The 27,615-nt window shown below is 41.5% G+C and overlaps 1 protein-coding gene across 1 annotated transcript in view; it reads left to right on the top strand.

Annotated features, from left to right (window-relative positions):
* Positions 1-24,663, top strand: part of DDX1 (DEAD-box helicase 1) — a 46,415-nt gene extending 21,752 nt beyond the window's left edge. The window contains exons 12-26 of the mRNA XM_075923471.1: positions 259-373; positions 982-1,120; positions 3,014-3,074; positions 7,254-7,352; positions 8,497-8,586; positions 9,729-9,917; positions 16,696-16,747; positions 17,562-17,708; positions 18,326-18,417; positions 21,084-21,156; positions 21,280-21,352; positions 21,440-21,482; positions 21,781-21,876; positions 23,816-23,936; positions 24,322-24,663. Of these exons, the coding sequence (XP_075779586.1) occupies positions 259-373; positions 982-1,120; positions 3,014-3,074; positions 7,254-7,352; positions 8,497-8,586; positions 9,729-9,917; positions 16,696-16,747; positions 17,562-17,708; positions 18,326-18,417; positions 21,084-21,156; positions 21,280-21,352; positions 21,440-21,482; positions 21,781-21,876; positions 23,816-23,936; positions 24,322-24,452 (1,521 nt within the window). The 3' untranslated portion in view covers positions 24,453-24,663. The remainder of the gene's footprint in view (positions 1-258; positions 374-981; positions 1,121-3,013; positions 3,075-7,253; positions 7,353-8,496; positions 8,587-9,728; positions 9,918-16,695; positions 16,748-17,561; positions 17,709-18,325; positions 18,418-21,083; positions 21,157-21,279; positions 21,353-21,439; positions 21,483-21,780; positions 21,877-23,815; positions 23,937-24,321) is intronic.
* The last annotated feature ends 2,952 nt before the right edge of the window (positions 24,664-27,615 follow it).

The following is a 27,615-nucleotide window of genomic DNA, read 5'->3' as shown; positions in this document are numbered from 1 at the left end:
GGAGACCTATTGATACAGAAAAATATCTTAAATACCCCACAAGTAAAAGCAAGAAGTAGACAGACAAGTTGTTTGATGTATTCATGTTCAATGTTTACAGCTCGCTTTTGGGGAAATGTATTTTTAAAAGATGAAAGCTTTTTTGTTTCTACTATTGGCCTGTAGCAGACTCACTGAAATGTTTTATGTAAGTGATTCTAGATAAATATTGTCTTTCCTCAACCATGTTTGAAATGTTTTGTGAAACTTTTATTTCAGAATGCTGAATTGAAGTTCAACTTTGGCGAAGAAGACTTTAAATTTCCACCAAAAGATGGCTTTATTGCTCTTTGCAAAGCACCAGATGGCAATGTTGTGAAATCGCAGCACACGGGTATGTTTGGGGGAGAGGGATTACTATTAGAATCGTTCAGAGAGTCTCCAGGTAAACTGGGATTTTTTCAGAAGGGCTTTGAATTGGTTTAATTTGCCTATTAAAGGCACTTAATGCTTAACCTAATTCTGCTTCAACTAAAGTCAGTAGTCAACAAACTGGAGCACTTTTGCAAATCTCTTTGTCTTAACTCTGTACACTCTACAGATTAACATGAAGTTAGATATTCATAGACTAAATAGCAGTTAGCATTTTTTCAGCTAATTTAAGGGAATTTTACCTACCTTTGTAAGAGGATATCCACTTCAAGAATTAGTAGTTTTCCTAGGGGATGGTTTATGCCATAAGGGTAATATGAACATTTGTCATAGTCTGATTTGTTTTTGAATGGGAAAAATACACTTGAGTTCAAAATGTACATCTGGAGGTGAAAATATTGACTAGCTGCAAATGAATAATGTTGCTGCTGGCTATAGCAATGGTTTAAAGTGCATTCCCAGTTTTCTAGATTTTTTTTTTCCCGAGTTTAAAAAAATCTTATTTCCAGCAATTAACTTAAAAATATGAAATTTTAACTTTCTCTCAACTGCAAATGTTTTCTTTTCTAGGAAGTGCACAAGTGGCTCAAACAAAGAACTTTCCTAATGCTCCAAAAGCATTAATTGTGGAACCGTCCAGAGAGTTAGCAGAACAAACTTTGAACAACATAAAACAGTTCAAAAAAAATGTTGATAATCCTAAATTAAGGTAATGTCTCCAAATTTTGTCCGTGATCCAGATAACGTTCCAGTTACCTTCTGTGTGGATGATGTCATAACATGCAAATAGGTTATATGAATTCAGAGTCAGCCTTCTGATTCATGTGACCTCAAGATGAAGCAGATGGACACTGGTGCAGATTGTAGCGTTTGGGGGAAAGTTGCAGCATCAAGGATAGATCATGAAACAGTTGGTTTTTTTTTTTTTTAAGGCCAATTCCCACTCTCGCAGCAAATCATTGATAGCTACTCTTAGCGTGTTGTTTTTCAACCAGTTGTGCACTCATTTTATAGTAATTTCATCGCAACCATCTTTCCTTAGTTAGCTTAAGAGAATGTAATGTGGAACTGTCAAAAGCCTTACCAAAATCATGATGTAGTACATCTACTAGTCTTCTTCCCCGCAGTACAGTAACCATGTCGGGGAAGGAAATTAGGTTTGTCGGCACACTTTGTTTCAGTTAAATCTATGCTGATCATTCCTCAAACTCATCGTCTGGGTGCTTATAAATTGTTTTATTTGTTTTGGCATGTTCCCAGGTATTGAAGTTAGACTGACCTGGCCTTTCAATTCCTTGGGTCGTCTTTATTCTCTTTATAGCATGTATCAGTGTTTGTCCTTTTCCAGTCCTCTGTTTCAGCTAGTTCTTTAACTATTTTGATATGAATTTCATCATGTTCTGCCAACTTACCTAAATTAAATATAGGTAAACATTCTCTCCCTATTTTTACATGTGTTCCTTCCCCTGTTTAATATTAATTATATAGATTAACTGGCTACCATCAACCTTTTCACCATCAGCTAAAGAAAAATAGGCATTAAATACCATAGTCACCTTTAAGTTCTCCTTGTTTTGCTTTTTACAGGTTACTATACCCCTCTTAAAAATGAACTATAGGTTGAACCTCTCTAAATTGAGACTCTGGTCCAGCAACAGATGTTCCTAGACCACAAAGTCCAAGGTGCAAGAGGTCTAGTGGCTGGGAGCTCTGCCAGGCTGGTGGCAGCGGGATCAACAGCCCTGCTGGGGGCCAAAGCCCAGCCAGGCCTGAGGACCAGTTAGGCCAGTGGCTGGCATCCAAAAGGCCAGCATTCCCCTGCCCTAGTCAGGCAAACTCCCTGGTTCAGGACCTGTCATATCCTAAAGGTGCTTGACCAGGGAGGTCCAACCTGTAGTTCTATAGGCCTATGTTTCTTTTGCACTAGTGTGATCCAAGCATAAATCTTGTCATTTGTATGTGGATGTTTATTTTATTACTATGTAGGGGGGTTTCACTGTAGTGGTGTGTTTTTTTTTTTTTTTTTTTTTTTTTTTTTTTTTTTTTTTTTAAACCTATAAAATATTTTGATCAAATGAAGAAACTAGAAAATTCAATACTACATTTAAAAATAGAATTTAATTGTAGATCTGGAAAATGAAATTAGTTTATGTACAGCTCACTACATACATGAGGCATTTATTTCGTGACTTCAGAGAATATAAATATCGCATATTAAATTATATAGTGAACGTTTAATCTTTTATACTTTTTTTTTTTGAAAGGATAAGAATGTTTAATGTATTTGTCACTCTTATTCAGTGTTTATAGCCATGTTTGTCCCAGGATATGAGAGAGAAGGTGGGTAAAGTAATAACCTTTTGTTGGACCAGCTTGTTGGTGAGACAAGCTTTCAGGCTCATGCAGAGCTGAAGAAGAGCTCTGAGTAATCTCCTTAAATGCAGCTCTCTAGCTTGAGGTACATATTATGGTGTATAAAATACCAAGTCATCTGGTTTAGTTACTCTGCGGAATATGCCAAGACTTACAGTCTGGAGAGTAAGTTGTCTACTGTATAAATAGAAAAGTTTCAAAAATTCAGTTTCCTACAATTCTGTTTTAGAGAGCTCCTGATTATTGGTGGTGTTGCTGCAAGAGATCAGCTTTCTATTCTGGAAAACGGTGTAAGTTGTATTCTTATCTCTAACTTAAATTTTATAGTTTGAGGTATTGTATAGTCCAAACTGCATTCCATAAAGCTTCTGTAAGTCTGATCAAATGAAATGATTGGTATGTTGCCCAACTACTGTGGTATTCTAGTGTTTTTTTTCCTACAGATAGAGAAATTGAAAACCATTAACTATTTGCCTTATCTGGTTTAATTTTGTATTAAACTTATTAATTTTGGTTATTTCAGTTCTGAGGAAGGGAGATACTATAGTTCTCCAAAAATCTGAGAGAATTCACAGTTGTAGCTGTGTGCCCTATATCTAAATATGTATACTGCTTTCAGGAATTGTGTTCTGTCTCCAGATTAGTTTAGTAACTGCATCTCTAGTCATCCCCCCCCTGTTCTCTCTCCCCCCCCCCCCCCCCCCCACCAAAAAGGGATCCTAACTTGTCATTTCCTTGTCAGCTTCCCCATTTGGTAGGAGAGGTGAGAGGTTTTCATTAGATACGCTTTGCTGTCATACAGTAACAGCCTTACCTAAATAAGAATGGTAATACTAACTTACTGTAATAATGCCCAAAGCAAAAAGCTATTGAGACACTTAAGTATAAAAAAACTTAGGTCAGGTCTATACCGGTGAAGAAAATCAATGCAAGATATTCTACTCCACTCCACCTATGTGAATTGTGAGGCTGGAGTTGACACCTTGCATTGACTCCCGACTCCTCTCCCCTCTCTCTCTCTCTCTCTCTCTCTCTCTCTCTCTCTCTCTCTCTCTCCCTTCCCCTCCCTCCCCCAGTGGAAAGTTCATAGGAGAGACATTATTGTTGACTTCCCTTACTCCTTGTGAAAGTGAGAAGTACCACGGTTGATAGGGGTGCCTTCAGCGTTTGATTAACATGTCTTCACTAGACCTGGAAGATCTATCGCTGGAGTGTCAGTCCTTCACTATGTGGTGACAGCCTTCAAGAGACTTAATTGTATGTCTGGAAACTAGCAGAATTAAACCTAGGCACGGACACAAACCTTGTGTTCCTTAAATGCACCTGCTTTTCTTAAAGTAATTCATAGACCAGAATCAGATGGCCTCCAACCATGCTCATGTCAGGTCTCCTGAGCTAAGCAACATTATTTTTGTATGAGATGCATTTAGGAAAAATTGAGGTGACTCTTCTTTCTGGATTGGATCAGAACCTGAGCTCCAGTATGGTATTCAAACATTGCTGTTAATGTTACAATCTTTAAATGAGTTGTAAAAAAACCAGACAAGGTCTTGAGCACACATAATAATTAAAGGTCTATAGTGGTTTGCTAACATAAGATGGGCATTATTAGTGTCCTAAAGGAAATCTTACCTTTATTATACCTGTGTTTCAGACTATTTATTGAAAACTTCTCTCTCACTTTTTCAAACACAAGTGATTTACAAATTAGACTCTTCTTCCTGGTGCATACTAATTGAGACAATTTCTAATATTTTATTTACTTGAGTCAGGGCTGGCAACCTTTCTGAAGTGGTGTGCCAAGATTTAACTCTTGCCCAGGGCCGTGCCACTCTCCTGCGAGCCTGAGCGGGGCTTTCTCCGTGTGCACCCTGCTTGGTCTCTTGCCTGGGTTCTGCTCCGGCTTTCCCTGTGGGGGGGGGAAGGAGCAGGGTGCGCATGCTTCCCCTGGAAGCTCCAGCTCCAGTCTTATGGAGGCCACGATACTGGATCACCAACACGGGCTGTGGTCAGGGTGGTGAGTGGGTGGAGGGGGCGAGGGAGTCAAGGAAATGGGAGAGGTGGGGGTAGTATCCAGCCCTGCTGGAGGCAGGGTCCTATGGGCTGGGGTCTGGTCCATGGCGCCCTCGCCTTCCTGCTAGGGACCCAGGGCCAATGTGGCTTTGGGTTGGGGGACCCCCCCCCACATTTTCTTCCCTCAGCTGTCCCTGCCACCGCCCAGTCCCAGAGCCACAACCTAGGTAGCACTCACCCTCTAGCTCAGTGGTTTTCAAACATTTTGGTCCATGGGCCACCTGGCTCAATGCAAACCTTTTTGCAGACCCCAACAGTTGCTAATGGAAACTCATAATTAATTACATAATTACGCCCGAACCATTTTGCTAATGCTGCAGCTGAGAAGAATGGTTTAAATTTAAATTAAACCAAACAGATTAAGAATTTTAACTTTCTCATGTTAGTTTATCAAACTTCATTTTAAATAAAGTAAAATATTTATTTTGTTCCACACAAAAGGTTTCAATGTTTTCTTTATTTATGGCAGGAGTGGAGAAAATCAGTTGGGGACCCCATGAGAGAAACAAAAAAATTACTCCCAAACCCTCAAACCCTCAGAGTCTGACTCATCACACCACAGTTCCCAATTCCCCCATTACCTCCGCACCCCGGTCCCCGCTTCCCATGACCGCACCCCTCCCACTGGGTGGGGAGGGGGCGCATCTCAGCTGTGTGTGCGGTCCCTGTGCCACCTGGTGGAAGCAGGTGGGAAGCTGGGGTGGCACTCGGGGGGTACTGGGGCAGACTCCCCCACCCCATTGCTTCTTTCTTGCCCAGCCTCCCCTTTCTCCCACTGCTTTATCACCCCATAGCCCTCAACACCCTAGATTTCCCCCTTCCCGTCTCACACGGTGGCAGCTGCTCAGGGATGGTCCTGGCCAGGCCCTGGGGGCAGGGCAGGCTGTTCCCGGTCCCCACATGCTGTCGGAGCTGGGGTAGATAGAGCAGCAGCGTGCATGTGCAGGTGGAACTTCAATCCCGCAGCTCTGTGCGGGGTCCCTGTGCTACCTAGTGGAAGTGGGCGGGGAGCCAGGGCAGCTCTTGGGGGGGCACCGGGGGTGGACTCTCTCACTGCATTGCTTCCTTCTTCTCCGCTCTCTCCGCATGCTGGTGGGGTCTGGGCAGGAGGATTAGCAGCAGTGCGCATGGGCAGGGGGGAGGGCAGGGCCTCTATCCCTCAGCGGTGGGGAAGCTGTCCCTACTCTGCGTGGGGTCCTTGTATCGCCCAGTGGAAGTGGGTGGGGAACCGGGGTGGCTCTTGGGGACACTGGGGGCGGATATAAGATGGGTCTTTCTTTCACCTCCCCTTCTCCTGTGCGCCTGGAGGCAGTGGAGCTATTGTTCCAAGCCTCACGGCTGTGTGGGTTCCAAAAGGGGTGACTGAGCTCCTGCCATAGTCTCTGCTGCATGCCACATGTTGCTAACCCCTGACCTAAGTGTTCCCTGCCGTCGTATTTTCATTTTGAAACTTTTTTTTTTTTGTGTCCCTCTCTGGCTGAGACAGGCTGTTTGGCCTGGTGCGGTGAGTTGCAGTGGAACTGGCACGCCCTCATTAGACCTCACTATACAGAACTGGCCTGAACCCAGCCAGCTTTTGCCTCCCTCCTTCCTTCCCCACCCCCTTCCAAAAACAGAAATAAAGCTGTGCTCCGGGCTGGGAACCCCAAGTTTCCCTTCTCCAATCCTGCTGGGGCCTGGAGATTTTTTCTTAGCAATTTGAAGGGGGCATCACCATGGAAAAAGGTTGAGCAGCCCTATTCTACTGGCTGTAGACCATTCCATGCTCTCATCTGGCCCCATGTCCCCTTATCACCTGTCCAGCTCCCATCTCCACATTATTCTCCAATCTGCATTCCTCCTTTTACTTGCTGCCTGTGCACTAGTATTGAGAGCAAACTAATAAAGATGCTTTTGGTTCCTGTGTCCAGTACCCCAAACTGCCTCAGCTGATTCCAGGAGCAATTGTAAGGAAAGCCCTGCTGATTGAAATATATTGTTAGAGGCAAAAATTCTCTCTGACCCCAACGATGATTCTCTCTCTCTCTCCCTCCCATCTACAGCCTCACCTGCAAAGTATCAATTCTCTCTATCAATGCATTGAAAATTTGGAGCTTGATTAGATGACTAGAAGATTTTTTTTTTTTTTTAATGTGGGCAAATACCACTTACTTTGATCAACTTTTTTTTTATCTGAAACAGCTGAATCATTATAGCTGAAACTTTCCAAAAATATTCTCTCTAAAGCAGACAGTGAGATTACTGCTTGGCAAAGCTATAAGCAATTAAATATAAGGTCTTCTAATGGGAAGAGTTGTACAACCTTAATTATGACTAGAGCTTTGCATGGAATTTCTGAAGTTTGGTGTTTGTGTTAAATGTTGACTTGTTAAATATACTTACCAACCCCTTTATAGGTGGACATTGTTGTAGGAACCCCTGGAAGATTGGATGACTTGGTGTCAACTGGAAAGCTTAACTTATCTCAAATTAGATTCCTGGTTCTTGATGAAGCTGTAAGTTTGAAAAAAAATATATATTGTTTGTTTGTAAGAACAAAGCTAAAGCTCACCTGTGGCAATTTGATTTACTGTTGGAAGTGACGTGAAGTTTTCATTGCCCTAGAGTTAAAGCAATTATGTACTTGAATATGATAGTTGTAGCTCAATATTCTTGTGTTTTCAGTATTAACGTTCCTACTTACGTTTTGAGCATGCTGAATTTACAATGCCTGGGCTTGCATTACATCCAAGGCGTGGACTGTACCCATTTTCTCTCCGAAATGGGGAGTCCAAGAGTAGTCATAAGGCTTTCAAAAAGCTTCACTTTCAAGGAAAAACTGAAGTGGCTTCTCTCAGAATAATTTCACTTTGGCTTGTCAGCTGCCTTCGCAGCTGCTTATTACAAAGACTCTTGTATGGAAGTAGTAGCCTCAAAGGCAAAGCAGGTATCACAAAATTTGATGTGGTGATATGATTTAATGCCAAATATCGAAGTGCTATGGAAAATACTTATTTTACTAACTTTGAAAATAGTACATAGTCTGCATTTTATACAGTAGCAGTCACAAGCACTAGATTTATGACCTTGTAGTGTTTCATATTCTATAGCTAGCTTTGGCATTAACATGGGTGGTCTGAAGGAAATCAAGAAGCTGGGTTGTGGGGGTATGGCTGTGTTTGTTTTTGTTTGTTTTTGTTTGTTTTTGTTTTGTTTTGAAAGTGGGTTTTAATTATTTATTGAAATAAACTAGCCTTCCCTACTGACATAGTCCTTGCTTTACCCCTGCCCTCCTTCTCCCCTCCTCCCCCCCAAAAAAGCTGGTTTCATTAGCTCTTCCAAACTTGAGCTCTACTCAAAAAGCTACATTGGTGCTATTTCAGGTTCCCTAATTCAGTTTCTTTAAGTAGAATAGCCTTGAAAGTGTGGCAGCTGATCTGGAAGGTGAGTTTGTCTTCACGTGCTTAGATTTTATTCAGGATCCACTTTAAATTGGAATTTTGGGATTTCCCCCCCCCCCCCCCCTTTTTGGTAATGCTGTCATAGCCGTATGAGAGTTTTAAACAGCACATCAAAGTCTATATCCTAATATTTGTCTAATTTAAGAAAAGCTAATTTTATTTATGTATTTATTTATTTTATTTTTTATTCACCATATAGGATGGCCTCCTTCTCCAGGGTTATTCAGATTTCATAAACAGAATCCACAGTCAGATTCCTCAGATAACTTCAGATGGAAAAAGACTGCAGGTATAACTCTTTCTATTGTAATCAGCAATAATTTCTAACATACTTGCAAGCTGTGTGGAATATAACATTTTATCAGTGTGGTGCACCTCTTTTATTACGTAGTTAATACTTTTGTGTTTCATTTGTTTAAACCCTTGTTCACATTATTGGGTGGTAGGCTTTATAGATGATTGCTAAATAGAGGTATAATGTGAGATTTTATTTAGAAAGTCAGCAATTTCAGGAAATAGCTGTTTTTCCCTCATTAATATTTATGGAAGATACTCTGGGATTTAATCTGCTTGTCCTGTGACTTTCATTGTTGGGCTGAAATACTTGATTATCTTGAATATTTTAAGGTGCTGGGCTTGAACTACACCAAAAAAACAATAGTGAAACACAAAATATAAACACAACTGAAAGTAAAAATGTAACATTAATATTAAGGTATAGCTTATCTTTTGGTTTGGAAAAGAAAACATTTGTAGACTAGAAACGGCATAAAATGCCAACAAGAACTCTGTACTCCCTCATTACCAAAAAAAAATGCATGGCATGGTATTGTCAACATCACTTCTGTGCTGCTGCCTGCAGAATTGGGCCCTCAGTCAGAAGCTGCCTCTCTCTGACCACCTAAGCTCTGAAGGCAGTGCTTACGGTGGTAATAGTGTGTTAACCCCTTACCTCAAAATAACTTTGCAACCGCCTGCAATTCCCTTTTGAGCCAGGACCCTCCAATCTGTATAGTATAGGACAAAAACTCACAGAAGAGCAGATTTTACAGGGGAGACCACATATCCCAGTCAGTGATGCATTTTTCATGGCCGTGAATTTGATAAGGCCCCATGTATGTATCTGAGGAGTTGTATAATTCAATTGTGCTACCGCTTCCCTTGACCATGAATGACTGGGCAGCTGATTTTTAGAGAACAATGGATTAATTATTTGACTTGGCCAGAAAGAGAGCATTGGATGGCTTGTTTGCAGCAGTCTCTGTAGAGTCAGAAGTAGGGAGGCATGACAACACACTGCTGTCACCAGTACAAGACGTTTCCAGATTTTATTCTTGCCACCTAAAACTCCTGACCAATAAGAGTCACTCCTTATGGTGTTTATGGTTTTGGGAAAACATCTTGCCTTTTAAAGTGTGTTTATATTTTTAGGTTATTGTGTGTTCTGCAACTTTACATTCTTTTGATGTGAAGAAACTGTCAGAGAAGATCATGCATTTCCCCACCTGGGTTGACTTAAAAGGAGAGGATTCTGTCCCAGAAACTGTCCACCATGTTGTTGTTCCTGTGAATCCCAAAACTGACAAACAGTGGGAAAGGCTTGGAAAGAATCATGTCCGGGTAAGTAGTTTATAAATGCATATTACACTGCAATAGATTAAACTTAACGTAACAACTTAGGTTTCAGTTTACACACAGTAATTTAAACTGCTGGAATCTGGACTTAACCACAGGGGGCCAGCTGCCACTTCAGTCTCTTGAAATGGCTGCATATGTCCAAATATATAATTTGGCATATTGACTATAGTGATGAGTGCATGATGTCAGCATAATATAGCAGATCTGTTAACACAAATTCTGCAAGATTATTACAATTGCAGTACTTAACTTAAAATCTGGATGAAAGAGACCTGATTGTGCCTCAAATTCATTAAAATTCGCTAGCAGAGGAATGCATTTAGGGCAGGGCTGGGCAAGATGTGGGTAGGGGGCCAGATCTGGCTCATCCAACACTAGGATCTGGCCTGTGGACTGCATCTGGTCACTCTCTATTTATTTTCTGCTGCCAGTGCTACTGAATTTCCAGGTGGTGGCTCAGGCACCAGGATTCTATTTAAATAGCTCTTGGCTCATGGTCACAGCGCTATGCCAGCAGGAGCCAGAACTGTGAGCCCTTTGCTGTGTATTTACTTCAAAGCCTTCAGCCCCAGATGACTGGGCTGGGGAGGGAGGATATTAGTCCTCATCCCCACCCCTTCCAGGGGTGAAGCCAGTCTTTGCCCAGTTCCAAAATTCATTAAGCGGCCCTCCCTATGAAAATTATTGCCCACTCCTGATCGAAGGGTAACTTGTGCATTATCAAGTGGAAGTGTATACCTGATTTTTTTGCCATAGTGTTACATAGCCCCAGAGATTGTAGCCTATATTCTGTTTCTTCTGTGACTGGTCAGGAGTCTATAAACAATCCTTTCTAACATGCACCTTGATTGAGTTAAACTACTCTAATGGACTTTTCAGATCAAGATTGGCAATATTGATGTCAGTTTTGGCCCAGATGCAGGGCCAGTGTGTACAGACAACACGACCGCAATGTTTTATATAAACAAAGAGGTGTGAGGTCATCTCACCTAAGCAACTTCCAGAGGCTATGGCACTACTTTGTGAAACAGAATTCACCTCAAATCCAGTATCTCCCAGGGCTACAAAACATGTTGGCAGACACCCTCAGCAGGCTCTTTATGGTCCACAAGTGGTCAATCTTCCACAGGTGGGAGACTCCCAGTCTAGACCTGTTTGCCACTCCAGAAATTAAAAAATGCCTAGCCTTTTGTTCATTCTAGAATCGCTATCAGGGCTCCATAGGAGACATGTTTGCTCTCCACTGGGAAGAGGCACCTCTCCTATAATGCATTCCCCCCCAATTCCCGTGGTATTTCAGGTCCTTGTGAAAGCCTGGAGGGACAGGGCTCATCTAATCATGTTGGCACCAGCATGGCTGTGCCAACATCGGTTCTCCACCCTACTCAGCTTTTCAGTGAAAACCTTGATAGCTCTTCCCTGTACCCGGATATTCTGATATAGCATCACTGATACCTCAGGCACCCAGATCTGCATTCACTCCATCGAACAGCATGAAAGCTGGATGGTTCAATTGGTTAGAGCTTCAGTGCTTTGCTCAGCCCAGGTACAAGAAGCCCTATTAGGCAGTAGAAAGCTGTCTACTAGGATGGCATATTTGGCCAAGTGGAAGAGGTTTTCCAGCTGGTGAGCAGAGCAGGATGTATCCACCGGGCAGGTGTCTATCCTGGTAGAGTTGGAGTACCTGTTGTACCTGCGATCACAGGGGCTGGCACCCTCCTCAGTTAAGGTTCACTTGCTGGTGACTTCTGCCTTTTACCCAGATTGCTCTCAGCATTCCCTGTTTGACCACCCTATTGTGATGCAGTTCAGAATGGGGTTGGACGTGTTGTACCTATATTGTCCACCTGTATCTGCTTGGGACATGAATCTGGTACTCAAACTTTTGGGTACACTCTTTGAAGCGATGGCTCAGTGTTCTTTGCTACATCTGTCAATGAATGTGGCTTTCCTGGTAGCTGTCATGTCAGCAAGATAAGTGTCTGAGTTGAGAGCCCTATCCCCAGAACCACCGTACAGTCCACAAAGCTTAGACTATACCCAGCTTTCCTACCAAAAGTGGTCTCCCAATTTCACCTGTCACAAGAGGTCTGTCTTCTGGTTCTTTATCTTAAGTCTCACACTAATGATAGACCGAGGGTATTGCATATGCTATATGTAAAGAGGGCTTTAGCTTGCTACATAGAACACTGGGTCATTTAGGAAATCCATGCACAGTGCATCTCTGCCTGGATAGGGCCGTGCATACACACCTGTTACAACCTAACTGGGGTCCCTCCCCTGCCAGTCACAGACCACTTGACTAGAGCCCTGGCTTCGTCTCCAGCCTTTGTAGCACAAGTCCCCTTTCAGGAGACCTGCTGGGCACCTACTTGATCTTCAGTTTATATGTTCACAGCCCATTACGCAATTGATAAATCCTCCAGGGTGGACGCAGTAGTTGGTGGAGCAGTACTCCTGTCTCTGATTCCGAACTCCAACCCCATCTCCATGGAGTAGCCGTTTGGAAGTCACCTGACCTGGAAGCAATGTGAACAATCACTAGAAGAATAAAAGACAGTTACCTGTTCTCGTAACTGGTGTTCTTCATGATGTGTTGTTTATGTCCCTTCCAATATCCACCCTCCTTCCCCACTGCTGGAGTAGCCAGCAAGAAGGAACCGAGGGGGAGTAGGGTCAGTAGTTGTATATATGTGCTGATACAGTGATGCCACTCTAGGGGTCTCCACAGCTGACCCTACGGGAGCTGCTAGGGGAAAAGTTTCCAAAGTTCGTGCGTGCAGCATGCATATACCTGAATTGGCATTCACATCTTGAAGTTACAAGAACAGATAACTGTCTTTTATTTGTTCTGAAAGAGTCAAACCTGCTCTGAGGAGGTGTGATGAATGGGAGGGATATTGCCCCTTTTTGGACTTCTCAGCCATTCAGTTAACTAAATTACCTGTAAGTGTTAAACCCAGACACAGTGGTTCTCAAAGTGTTGGCAGGGAGTCAGGAGAGTCAATGGGAAGGGAGTGTGAGATTTGAATTGAAGCAGGATCTGCCTGCATCAGTCTTGTATGTGTAGGAGAGGAAGAGCGGAGAGTGGTGGGCTGAGCCAGGAGCAAGGCTTAGAATTTCCAGCAATATCCACGCTTAGAAAGGACTAAACCTTGGTACAGCAGATGTGAGTAGAATAGGGATGTTGAGTTAGATACAATCAGGTTATTTTCTTTATCTTTTGGGGCTTGGTTGAATTCCTTTGTGCTGAACCCATGTGACAGCTCACGCCTCCCTTCCTTCCCCCCCCATATACTGTAACTCTTAAACTGAATCTCAGTGAAGCAATTCTCTGTGTTATACCAATAAAAGCAAGCAGGATCTTATGAGGGGGATAAGGCAAAAAGCCACATTTATTGTAAACATAATAATAAAAAAATAAAGAAAAGATAGAAGCAAACAACATTGTTTAACTACTTAACCCTTATACATATAAACATTCATTAATCCATTCATTCAGGTTCTGTGTATTTGTTATAGTTACCAGCCTGGAAGTTGCTTGTGACAGAATACTGGCCAGGTATTCTGTACACAATTGATGGCAGACCAGGGAGACGGGGAGCAGCTTTTCTCGCCCTGGAGGAGGCGGGCGGCAGGACCAGGTGTCCCGCTGCTCCAGTCCTCCGGGGCGAGAAAATCCCCGTTCGTAACTGCAGATCCGACCTAAGTCGGATCCGCGTAACTCGGGGACTGTCTGTAGTCCTAATATTATAATTATTGCCCCGCTAGAATATAATTTGTTAGGAATATAAATCTAAACATTTAACAATCTTAACTAATAATAATAATAAATCTAAATAATACTGATGATGATAATAATAATACATCTAAACACTTTAAGTTGTGGGGAACAAATTATGGGGAGTCACTTCCATTTGGGGGAATCATTTTCAATACATTAATATGTTATCCCTACATCTGCTTTTAATCTGTTCTTTTTTTCAGTTACTCTGTAACACCTAGCAATCAAATAATGCTTTACCAAGTATGTCATCTTTGTGTTGCTAATAAAACCACTTTTTAAAGACAAGAATCAGATCATAGTATCCCACAAGGCAGGAAGTTCTGTGTGCATATGCCTGAGTCTGAAAGGTCAGCTATTAGGAATTAGTTTGTTTTCAAGCTGTCTTCTGACAGTGGGTTAGAGATCTTGGGGGTACCCCACAGGAAAAAATTCCCAAGCAGGTCTTCCTTTGCTCTCAAAGGGATATTTGCATTTGGGTGGTGGGAGTGAACCACCCAAGATCAGGTAATCTTGGGCCTTTGGGAGTCTTTTTAAGCAGAAGCCTTTAGTGTCAGGGTATTTTTAAGCTCTCTTGTAGGCCCACACCTTCTGCACCCGAAGTGCCAGAATGGGTAACTGTCTTGACAGGAGGCCTCCATGTTTCTTTGGCAAGGGAGCAGACATATTCCTTGACATTTACTTTCATACTAACCCACAATGCCCCTGCCTGCTGTTGCTGGCTAATCTGGGGAAGGCAAAGGTATTTTCTTACCTAGTGTTGGATTTGAAGTTTTTATAAAGACTCTGTTTCCATGATAAACATCTGACCATCCTTAACCTCACAAGGATGATGGGTAGACCCCAGCATTTCCAGGGAGAGGCAAATTTTACTCCTTTGCAAAGCATTCCAAGGTTAGAAGAAGCCAGACTGATTTTGGGGGAAACTTGTTTGTAGTCTTTGGATTAAGAAGATAGGTGATGAGAACTTACCTTATTCAGCTAAAGGTACAATGCTTAAACTCACTGAGGTTCTATTCATTCGGTAGCCAATAATCTTTGGTTAGGATATAGAACTTTAACCACTAGAGGGAGCCCATGAATTTCATAAGAATAAGCACTTGGTTTTGGTGATACAGGCAGTCCCTGGGTTACGTACAAGATAGGGACTGTAGGTTTGTTCTTAAGTTGAATCTGTATGCAAGTCAGAACTGGCGTCAGACGCTGCTGAAACTGATCAGTTTCAACCGCGGCTGAATCTGGATGCCAGTTCTGACTTACATACAGATTCAACTTAAGAAACCCAGGCATCCCCAAGTCAGCCGCTGCTGAAACTGATCAGCGGCTGATTCCAGGAAGCCCCAGGCAGGGGCTTCCTGTAGTCAGCCGCTGGTCAGTTTCAGCAGCGGCTGACTTGGGGACGCCTGGGGCAGAGCAGCTGGGGTGCTGCTGGGTTGGTCCAGTAGCACCGCCGCTCCTCGGCGCTACTGGACCAACCCAACAGCACCCAAGCTGCTCTGCCCCAGGTGTCCTGATTCAGCCGCTGCTGAAACTGACCAGCCGTGGCTGAATCAGGACGCCTGGGGCAGAGCAGCTGGGGTGCTGCCGGGTTGGTCCAGTAGCGCCCAGAGTGGCGCTACGGGACCAACCGGCAGCGCCCCAGCTGCTGTACCACAGGTGTCCGGAGCGAAGCCGTGGAGCACGGGGGCAGCGGGACAGCCCAGACGCGCCATGGCTATCCTGCTGCCTTTGGGCTCCGCGGCTTTGCTCTGCTTTGCTCTGCTTTGCTCCCCGTCTCCCTGGCCTGCAGACCAGGGGAACGGGGAGCAAAGCGGCGGAACACGCGGGCAGCGTTCTCCGCCGCTTTGCTTCCTCTCCCAGGGAGACGGGCCCCGTTCGTAACTGCGGATCCGACATAAGTCAGATCCGCGTAACTCGGGGACTACCTATACTCATAATAAACTTACCTTTTATTCTTATGTAGCTGATCATGGTAGTGGTATGTGTTTTGTGTGTATTTTTCAGTATTCAGCTTTTAGGACAGGTGCTTTAGTAACCAGTTTGGTCTACCTTGCCACATTATTTATGACTGACTTCTCTAGCTGAAGATTTTCTCCTTATATTATGGTTTAAAAATAAATCTGTTTTTGACAATTTATTTTTCTTGTAGCTTTTAACGCAGAATTTTACCTTTTTATATTAAAGTACTTAAAAATATACTGAATCTTTACTCTTGAACCGATATGTTGAACCCACTTTCTTCCTGAGACTGTCTTTAGCTCCCCTTTCAGCAATCATGCAGCAGTGTAGGTTAGAGAAAGGAGACTGGACATCAGGAACCTCAGAATTTTAATTCTGGCCATGCAATTAATTTTGATCTATGCTCTTAAGGTAGGTAACTGAAACTTAGAGGTAAAACAATACCTATAAAATTAGCATTGAGCTTTCCTTTTTTTTTTTTTTTTTAAAGTACTTGGAGAGCTTAGAATGAAAAAACTCTGAAACAGCGTGTTACAGGTTTTTTAAATAACAAAACCACTAAATTTTCCAAAAATCAAATTACTTTCGACTTGAAGAGAGGAAAATTAAGCAGAAAATATAGTATAAAAATTTCACTTCAGAGTAAGTTGAAAGCTATCAGGGTTGCCAGTTTTGTTTGAGGTATTCCTGGAGGTTTCATCATATGACAGTCTTTCATTAAATATTAGCCTTTTTGAAGCTTGTAGATACCAGCAAAATCCTGGATAGTTGTTAACCCTAATAGCAACCCATTGATTCTGTTGGATGAGAACTTTACCTCTGAGTGCTTGCTTATATTACACAAGGAGCAGTGGCTGTATCTTATTATGTTGTGTCACAGAACAACAGTAAATTGTTGGTGCTTAATAACTAAATGCAAATAACAAACTGTTGATGAGATTTCTGCCACTTTTATATGAAAGCACTGCTACAATGAAATGACTAACTTCTCCCCATCTTCCCCTCCCCCTTTTCTAGACTGATGAGGTACACGCAAAAGATAATACAAGGCCTGGTGGTAACAGTCCAGGTAAGTGACCTTAATACATATTAAGACTTCAGGGTATTGGAGCAGTGGTTTTTGAAATAAGTATCTTCCAAAGAACTCGTAAGGCAGAATTGCACTGTATTAAGAGATGGGCCCTATGAAAATGTTTATCGCATCTCAGCTCCTAGAGGCAAGCGATTTTTTTTTTTATTTTTTTTTAAAAGATCATAATCAAATTTGGAGAGAAGGGGGGCAGAGCTTGAATTTGTAGTCTTGAAGCTTGCAAAGTAGAGTATGCATACAAAGAACCTGAGTAGCTGAGGGCATGTCTATAGTACTGGTAAATTAGCACTCTGGAGGTCGATCTTCTGGCGTTCGATTTAGTGGGTCTAGTATAGACCCGTAAATTGAACACTAAGGGCAGCTCCCGCTGGCATCCAGCACTCCTCCTTTTGCAAGAAGTAAGAGGAACTGACGGGAGCATTTGCCTGGTCACCGCCAAGTTTCGACTTAAGGTAAGCTGACTCCTGCTAAGCATTTTACATAACTAGAGTTGCGTACCTTAAGCTGGCCTTTCTAGTTTAGTGTAGACCCTGCCTGAGAGCGGGTAACTTCCCCATGTGCAGTTGAGAGGTGTTTAACTTTTGTTGAACCGGGAGGGGTGGAGAACTCTTTGTCTTTGGGACAAGTGAAGTGAGTGCTGCAGGCCTGGCCCACTGTCCCCACCCTTACTAGTATGCCTAGTTCCTAGGATAATTGTTCATAGCCATTTTCAGAAAACCATATAGTAACAAATTTAGAAAATAGAATTTTTATAAAGGTGTTGAGTGACCAACATTTCTTGCTTTATACTCAGAAATGTGGTCTGAAGCTATTAAAATACTGAAGGGAGAGTATACTGTTCGAGCAATTAAGGAACACAAGATGGATCAAGCAATTATTTTCTGCAGAACTAAAATAGACTGTGATAACATGGAGCAGTACTTTATACAACAGGGAGGAGGTAATATTTCTCACTTCTATTTAATCAATTTTATTGGTTAATCAATTTTCTATTCAGTTTTTATTGGTTTATTGTTCAGGCTTGAAATAGTCTTTCACTTCTGCTTTTTCTTTAAAGAAATACTGACACTTGAAGATATTGATGTCAAATGGGGGGGGGGGGGTTGTTCGTCTTTCAGAGTGTTTTAGATCTTTAATTATAAAATCTTCTGAAAGCTGTAACATCACAGTTGACCTCCAGTGCTTGACCTGTGGTGTGATAGCATACTATGATCACCAAACTTTTCTTGACCTCTAGGCACCTGAAATCCATATAATGTAAAATGTATTTAGATGGTGATAACTTAATTGAAATGTCACTTATGCCTTCCAAAAAGATGACTTAAAGTGAACTTTCCTGTAATAAATAGTACATTATAGTTAATCACATCACAGTATATCCTGCTTGACCTATATGAAGCCTCCCTTCTCATACAAATCCTATTTCTTTATGCAGCACCTGAATACTGTCACCCATAAGTTTTGGACTTAAAACTTCTATCAGTATGATTATTGAAAGTTGTATATTTGTGTATTTAATATCCTATTGAACAAAGATATAATAACCTTAATTTTCAGGTCCAGATAGGAAAGGACATCAGTTTTCGTGTGTCTGTCTGCATGGTGACAGAAAACCTCATGAAAGAAAACAAAACTTGGACAGATTTAAGGTAATAATATAGGCTATTTCAGGGTATAGGCTTGATCTGGAACTGCAGTATTCCCAAACCACTTCAATAATGGTGGTTATTTCAAATGAGGCTGTACTCCTTTTTATGCATACTTTGAGTTCCAGAGAGGGGTGAACAAGTCCTTAACAATGCAGTATCGTCTGTGAAAAGAGGACTACTTCTAGTAGGCTGCCTAGTAGTCTGCTTCTGTGAATCGGATAGGACTTGTAATGTCATATATGGTGTTGGGCCAAACCTTAAAGAATGGCTTATGACGTTATGGCCAGTCCTCCAGTTTTAGGTGCAGCGTCATTAAAATGGCATATCAAGCCAGAAGCCCACGATGTAACTATTCACTATTACGTAAACCAGGGGTTGGCAACTTATGGCACGTGAGCTGATTTTTCACTGGCAGGCGAGCCTCCTTGCCAGATCCATACAGGGCCGTCCCAATTTTAAATACTATGTCCCAGTGTCCCCCTCAACTAATGAAATGTCCAGCGGGTCTTTCCAAGACATTTCACTACTTGTTGATGGGAACCCTGGCTTGCGGAGATGAAGCGACCAAGAAATGGCTCCGTGTACTGCTCCTCATGCAGTACAGCAGCCTCCCCCCACTCTGTAGAGTGCATAGGCGGCTCCATTGGAGCTTTGCTGGCGGGCAGCCTTGCCAGATTCCGGTGGCGTGCATTTTCCAGTCACTCCGCCACCTGCTGCGCTGCCCTCTCCCTCCCCTTGTGGGACTGCCTCTGGTATGTGGGCCCCCAGTTCAGCTGTGCTGCTTCCTCCTCCTCCTCCTCCTCCAGGCCACTTGTTGGTACAGTCACCACTGCTGGGGGGGGACAGGTGGGTCCAAGGTAACACCTGGTAGAGCTGCTCCTAGACCTCTGCACCTTGGAGCTGTCACTTCAGCCCTGGCAGGGGCTGAGTGTAGTCCGGCTGGGGCAGGGTGTGCTTGTGCTCAGCAGGTGCACTCAATTTGCTGCTGCTCTTTCCCCCTGCCCTTCCCCACCCTGCTGGGAGTGCAGCAGTGAGCCAGGTCTGGTGGAGAAGGTTGGGGTTTCTTCACCCTCCTCCCCCTGCTGTGCGGGGATCCCTGCTGCTTGGAGGTGGGGGCTGAGCTCCCCCTTCCCACCCCACTGGGGGAACAGCAGAGAGCTGTCTGGAAGCTATCCCCATCGCAAGGAGGTCTAAAAGCCAGATAAGAGTCCCCCTTCTTGCCCAAACCCTCACAATCTAATCCCCCTCACTCACTTCTCTTCCTCTCCCGCCCCCCTCCCCTCCCCGGCCAAGACCCCATGCCCCCAGCTTGCTCTGACACCCTCCCTTGCTCCTGCACCCTCCTCCTGGCCAGACACCTATCCTCACCCTGCTCCTGCATCCACCCACTGTTGCTCCTGCACCCTCTCTCCTGGCCACACTCCGCACCCTCCCTTGCTCCTGCACCCTCTCTCCTGGCCAGACACCGTACTCCCAGCCGGCTTCTGCACCCTACCTCACAACCTCTCCCTCTTCTGCACCCCACCACCCTCCCAGATCCTGCACACCATCCCAATCCCACACGCCGGTAGCCCTGTCCCACACACTGAATCCCTCATTTTTGTTCCCACCCCAGAGACTTAAGGGGGTCCATAAAAATCTTCCAACTCCAGAATAGTAAATTTGGCCTATGGGAAGCCCTGAACCTCAGTCCTCCCTGCCTCTTCCCCTCACCCTGTGGGGCTGGAGTGACAGAGGAAAGAGGTGTCTCAGTTGGAGAGCCATATCAATGAGGGTTGGGAGTTTGAGGAGTTTTTTTGCTTCTCACTTGTGTGATCCCTGACTGATTTTTCTGTAAGTCAGTGGCCCCAAACCTAATAAAGGTTCCCCACCCTTGCTATAAATAAATAAAACATGGGAAACTTTTGTGTTGGACATAAATTAATATTTTACTTTATTTGTTTAAAATAAAATTTGATAAACTAATCTGAAAACTTAAAACGTTTAATCTGTTTAATAATTTAAATTAAACCGTTCTCCCTAACTGCAGCTAGTTCAGAAAATACAGTCACCATACCAGGCCTGCCACAGCCCTGCCTCTCGCCCTCCTTCGTACCCCCCCCCCCCCCCCAAAACACACAGATCTGTGAATAAGTTAAACATTGGCACACCACTTCTTCAAGGTTGCTGACCCCTGATGTAAACCTTTAAAAACAATGAGTACTGCACCTTAGACACTAACAAAAATATATTGTATAGGCCTGTCTTGAAGTAGATTCCTGAGTACTTGTCTGGCTCTGTCATTCTGTTTCTTCACTTTCCCAGCTCATCTGGTGGCATGGGTTTTGCCTACAAAAGCTTATGATACTATAGTTTGGTGAATGTTTAAGGTGCCACAAGACTGTTCTCTGTTTTTAAAGTTACAGACGAACACAGCTACCCATCTGAGACATCAAACCCTTGTGACCTACTGTTCCTGTAATTAATTTAGTGTAATTGACTGCATATAATTTCTAACGACTAGGACCAATTTTTTTAAAGGAACCTGATGTTAGGCTACATGAGTAATACAGATTTCAAAAGATACACTCACTTCAAGTGCCTTTAAATAGAGTAAGGTGGGGGTGCAGAAATCTTTGTTTTCAAAACCTATAGTGTGTTTAACTATGAATTAAATTTTTCCTTAGAAAGGAGATGTCCGATTCTTGATCTGCACCGATGTAGCTGCTAGAGGAATTGATATCCATGGTGTTCCTTATGGTAAGAAGTCTAAATATGATTAATACATGAATTTTAGCTATGTAATGCTGAAAAATCCATAAATTTAAACCAAATATTTGAATTACATTAAGTATATAGTAATGTCTACTTTTTTTAATGCAGTTATCAATGTCACGCTTCCTGATGAAAAGCAAAACTATGTTCATCGAATTGGGAGAGTAGGCAGAGCTGAAAGGTATGCTGGAATCATTAGTCCTATGAGGCTTAATGCTTAAATGTACTTCAGAAATATTTATTTAAATACATTTTTCTAACATTTCAGAATGGGTCTGGCGATTTCCCTCGTGGCAACAGAAAAAGAGAAGGTAATTCCTAATCCAAAAGCAGAGGCACTGGGTAGAACAAAAGTTGTTTGGAGTGAAGTGTAGGGTGTCAGTGTGGATGTGGTGGTTTTTGTGGGACGGGGGTCATGGTTGATACCTAGTTTAATCTCTTGGTTTGTTTGTGTACTTAACTTTGGGTTAGTGCATCTGCCTCTTGCATCTTTATTGAAATGGGGCTTCAGTAATTGAGTGTCCTAGTTCTTGTTCTGGGTTTAATGAAAATAATAGATGTATTAGTATGTGTTTTAAATTGCTGGTATGGCATTTTTCACTTGTCTAGGTGTGGTATCATGTTTGTAGTAACCGTGGGAAGGGTTGCTATAATACTAGGCTGAAGGAAGATGGAGGTTGCACCATATGGTACAATGAGATGCAGGTAATCTTTCATCTGTTTTACTCAAATATCTTTTTCTTTAAAAGAAATAGCTGATACTAGTTTCTGAAGGGTTGAGAGAAATGTGTATTATAATTGTAGTCTAGTTTTAATTGAAATATAAATCATTTTATTTTCAAAATCCCATGAACAAAGACTCTTTACAAATAGTTTCATTTCAAGTGAAAATTGTGCTTGCTGGGAATGATTATATTTCATCTTAATTTACAGACTTTGAAATTCATTTGATTATTATATTGGTGATAGAAAATTCTTGGATTTTTTTTTTTATCCTCTGAATTTGGGCACTGACTTAAATCCAGTGTTCTCACAGATAGAATAATTGACTCCATTGTGCTAGGATATTACTAGTGAATGTTTTAATTACACTGTATTTAACTTTCTAAAAATTATAACATAGGAAGCAGAATGTCTCAATCTTATAGACTGGTGAAGATGAGTTTGCACATCCATTTCAATAAATTTAGTATCCCCAATACAATAATTCCCAATAAGATTAATAAAGTGCAGCTGATTATGCTGCTATTGCACAGACTATGATTTTTTTTATAGTCTCATCTTCCATATCCAGAATAGCAGGCAGATTCTGAATGCATTTTGTCACCTTCCCTAAGAAATACTGTGAACTGTTATAAAATGCAATTAAAAATCTAATATTCAGTCAGTTTCATTTACTAAGATACAGCATTCCTTAAGAGTACTTATGTCATTTTGCTTATCCTGAGAGTCACTTTTATACAAGCACAGATTTTGAGTGGGATATGTCAAATATGAAATTATTAGAAATTCATGGCAACTTATACTTGTGAAATAAAGAAAATTAAAAACTTTGTTTGTAATAAAAGAAGCATTTATGTACAGCCTGTAAGTTACTCTGTGCGGAGGCCCTATTTAAGTCATTAGGGAAGGAGTTTTCAAATGGGGGTGGGGGTTCATGACCAGTTGGGGTTGTAGGGTGGTTACATGGGGGTCACAAGCGCTGAGCTCTTTGGGGCTGATTACCCTGAAATCCAATTAAAGGCCCCCTCACTTTTTAACTTATAAGGAGGGATCATAATCAGAGACTTTCTGAGTGGAAAGGGTGACCAGTGTTAAAAGTCTGAAAACCACTGCAGTAGGGGTCTTGTACTGCTGGAGGCTCTGCCAATATCGAGTTACTTGTAGTCTCAAGGAGCCTCAATTTGTAATGATAATGGTTATTCTGGGATGTATTAAAAGGTGTATGTAAGATATAGGAGGTAATAATTCCCCTTTCCTCACTGTGGGTGGGGCCTCCATTGGAGTGCTTTGTCCATTTTTTAAAGAAAGAAGTGGCCAAATTGTAGAGAATTCAGAAAGCAACAAAAATAAAAGGTTTAGAAAACATAACATGTGAGATGTTTGGAAAAAAAATAGGCCCTGTTTAGAAAACAAGAATTGGAAATGGGGGGAAGAAGTATTCAATAATGCAACAGCTTTTTTTTTTATAAAGAGAACAGTCATCAGTTCTCTATATCCACTGAATGTGGAAAAGCTTAGTTTTTAACAAGGGAAAATTAAATATTTAAATTAGATATTGGTGCTTTGATGTAAGGCTAGGTAAGCAAAAGATTATAGAATCCTTGTAATTGGAAAAGTGACAAGGAGTCCTGTGGCATCTTACATAATTGGAGATTTCTAAGAACAGGTTAGACAAACACAGTTGTCAGAGATTGTCTAGCGAGAATCACAGAAGTGAAAGGCTCAAAGGGAAATCAAGTGGTCATCTAGTCTAAGTTAGTATGCATGTACTTCCTTTGAGGGCAACAGTGTTCTTGGCTGTATGCCACTCCTTTTGGAACCACTGAACATAGTATTATATTGTTCTACGCCATTGACTATCTTCTACTTCAGAAATGGAAGAATCTTTCTTACAACTGACTTTTTTTGTTTCCTTTCTTAGTTGCTGGGAGAGATTGAAGAACATCTGAATTGTACTATTTCCCAAGTTGAGCCAGATATAAAAGTACCGTTAGATGACTTTGATGGGAAGGTTACATATGGACAAAGAAGGGCTGCAGGCGGTAAGCAACTAATTAGTGTTCTGTAGTCCTGTGTTATATTCCATCTATAAGCAAAAACATTTCAGAGAATTGCAGGGATAGGTGTGCATTTATTTATGGCCATGAGCATGTGTTTAACCTTCACATAAACGTAGTTAAATAAACTGACCTTCTAAACTCTGCTTTATGAAGGGGTTTTTATTGGTTTTTGTCTAGATTAAAATTCTGTTTCCAACTTAGTTGCAATGGATAAGATTTACTCTGTGTGTGGTGAGGGCTGCAAGTTTGCCAGTAGCAAGTTAGTAAAGCTGTAATAGCAAAATTTCTGAACAATTGCAACTGAACAGAAGTACTGCTGACAAGTTATTTCAAGCATGTTCTTTAGAGTGTGGTTGTTTTTTGGCAGGTGGAACCTATAAAGGCCATGTGGATATTTTGGCACCTACAGTACAAGAGTTGGCCGCCCTTGAAAAGGAGGCTCAGACATCTTTCTTACATCTTGGCTACCTTCCTAACCAGCTGTTCAGAATGTTTTGAATATGCCACACTTTAGGCAAGACTTGAATAATTAAAAAAAGTTCCATATTGAAAGTACTGAAATCTTGTGCTGCTGTTTGGCAGCAGTATTTACAATAATGCTAAAAACCAGACACTATTCTTGCATGTCAAGCACCTCTGTTCAAGAATATAGATTCCCATGTTTTAGCTGTTGTGACTGTTGACCTAATAAAAGAGAACTAATCTAAAATTGAGTGAGATGTTTTATATTTTTCCTTCACCCTTGACTGAGTTTTCAGAATTGCTAGTTACATAGGGTTTTGATTTACTAAATGCTAATTTTAATTTACCCTATTGAGTGAGAATTTTAAGTGTGTTTCTAGTAAATATAAAATGATTTGCCCTTGTATTAATTCATCTGGCTAAGTTCAGTTTTCAGTCGCAGCCCTGACAGAACCACCAGCCCTGACATAAACGTTGTTCAGTTGTGTTCTAGTCCCTTTAAAAAATACGTTGTAATGCATGTTACAAACAACTGTGGCTTTTCACAAAGTACGTTGTTTTAAAATAAATACTGTAGGAAGAATCCGTGAAGTTTCTTTTACATATCTTAGGAATTTTAGAGGTTCTGTCTTGTAACAAAACCATTGAACTTTGGTCCTCTTATCACCTAGCTTTGAGTATTTCAGAACATGTGAATATAGCTGAAATGCAAAACTGCAGAATAATGCATATGTACTCCAATGTTTGTTGCGGAAATGCAATGAACGCTGAATTCACTTTGCTAAATGGAAGTCACAGGAACCAGGAGCCTGCAGCGTTCATAAGCATTTCAGAGCTTATAAATACTAATAGTTGATGGTGCTACCAGAGGTTTTTCCATAGTCACTACAAATTGCATGCACACGTCTTTCAAGTACAGTCTATCTAATGGCATTTTATTTTCAGTGTTTGGATTACTTCAGTTTTGTGGCTTCAGTTAAAAACCTTAATGTTACTTTTAAACTATTTTCAGTGGCTTATTAAAACAGCATTTGTCAAGTTAATTAAAAAATATCAAAAGCTCTGGGAAGTGTCTGATATTGTATGTGGAGGAGCATGTGTGTCCCATTTCCCTTAATATTTTTTCCATTCTTGTTCCCAGAAAACGTATTTCAAGAATTGCAGTAGTGTGCCTGCTTGCTAGAATAGAGGAAATGGTCCAGTGGCATTGGGAAAAGAACCCAGCAGCCTACATTTGTTTACTTGTTATACCAAAAAAATAAGTATTTCAATGGGAAGACTATGTTGTAGGAGGTGGTCTGGGAAAGAGAACTTAGTTATTTTGTCAGTAACTTAACCTGAAAAAACTGAGGAAAGATTCATTAGAACTGGAAACCATAACTGAATTGTGCATTGGCCTAGAAGTTCTTTTATCTCTGAAATTTTTTCTAGTATTCTTTTACTTGATGCATGCAAAAGTGCCACAGATCAGGCAGGCTCTCACAATGTGTGTTTCCATGGGGTATTGGAAGCCTAACATGTCTTCACATCAATAAAGGAAATAATGATTCCCCTTCTCCATCCTCCGTATGACATGTACACTAAGATGATGGACTATACTCATATACAAGATGCATTTAACTGAACAGTGTTCCTTAAACCTACACTTCTTTAACAACTTACGTGAAATTTTAATCTTGCAACAAAAAAATCACTTATACAAACTCACAAGCATCAGAATCATTCAGTGAGAGGAGGTTTTTTTAATAATCAATTAAGTTGGTCCTAAATAAGCATACGAAAAATTCTTGAACAGGTCTAGCAAAATTGTTCAGACAAGATCTCACAAATACCAGTCTTGGCTAGGCACCAAAATAAAAAAATGGAGGCACTAGACATTCACAATTCTGAAATGCAATCCTGATACTGAAGATGGCTAAACTTCTAAGGACATAGTTTTTCGGTGTTCAGGTTTGCAAAATAACTTTTTTACAGTTTTATACCAACCCCACCGCATTGTTAGCCTCTCCTTTATATTAAAGAGGCTTTTTCTGATTGATAGTTTCTCTAAGTATGTTCTCTCAAAGACTGCAACATGACTTATTTGATGAAGGATTCTTGGTTATTGAATTGGTTCCCAATAGCAATCCTTCAGACCCTGACTATTAAACAGAGACTAGTGCAAGGGGTACACCTTTCTTGGTAGACATTTATGTCTATCATTGTTGGCGGAAAGGGGGTGGGTGTCGGTGGGTGGGTGGGTGTGTGTGTGTGTGTGTGTGTGTGTGCGTGCGCCCCTCCACTGTTTGTCCTCTCAGTTGCAAGAGATTAACTATTGTTTGTATTAAATCAGGCTGCTGGCTAGGTCAGTAGTAGATGATAAAGTAACATCAAACTTTTACTTATCTTGAAATACAAATCAAACCTTTTTTCTAGTGATGCCATAAGGTTGAGAGAGCTGATCTCAACTAATACTTGGTTGCCTTGGGGGGGGGAAGTAGCTTATTGACAGATAAGAGGAGGTACTTGATGTTGACTAGAGATTGGGCGTCTCTTTGCCTATTCCCAAAGGCTGATGCTACATAGATAAGCAAGCTAAGCTCTCTAGCCAAAGCCCCAATTAAGTGACTTTTCCAAAAAGGGATTATTTCTGAATCCAGCAGTATAATTTTCTTTTGCATTCATAGCTAAGTAGTGATAAAGATGGATTTTTGCTACCAGTCTAAATGTGGAGTAGTTCTGTTAGTTTTAAGCCTAGACATACCAGTGCAATTGAGATGAGAATGTCTCTGAAACTTAGCAAATAACACTAATCTATCTGAGCTGGTTAATGAGAGAGCGCACACCTACCCATTTACAACCAAAGGGGAGTTGTTTTAAATTCATTGCTAAAGACCTAGAAAATCTATTGACTGCCTCATGGTGGTGCTAATGTTTCATGGATGCCTAAGGAGCGCAAAATCTAAACTAGTTTGTTACTGCCACTTAGTGTCAATGTTTTTTTGGGGGGGGGGGTTAGGTTCCTTTTTATAAAAAATTGCTTCAAGCTGAATTTTCCAATCAAAGATATTGGATCTTCATGTTTGGAGTTAAACTTAGTGTTAACAATGAAGAAGCTTTGCTTCATTAGCTGACTTGTTTCTGCAACATGATCAAACATGCAATTTAAACTATCGGAATGTTTTTATTCATCACTAACTATTTAAACAGTCTGTAGCTT

This window comes from Pelodiscus sinensis, chromosome 3 (assembly GCF_049634645.1).
Source record: "Pelodiscus sinensis isolate JC-2024 chromosome 3, ASM4963464v1, whole genome shotgun sequence".
NCBI lineage: Eukaryota > Metazoa > Chordata > Testudines > Trionychidae > Pelodiscus > Pelodiscus sinensis.
The sequence above is the reverse complement of the archived record's forward strand: the minus strand, read 5'-3'. Positions and strand labels throughout refer to the sequence as shown.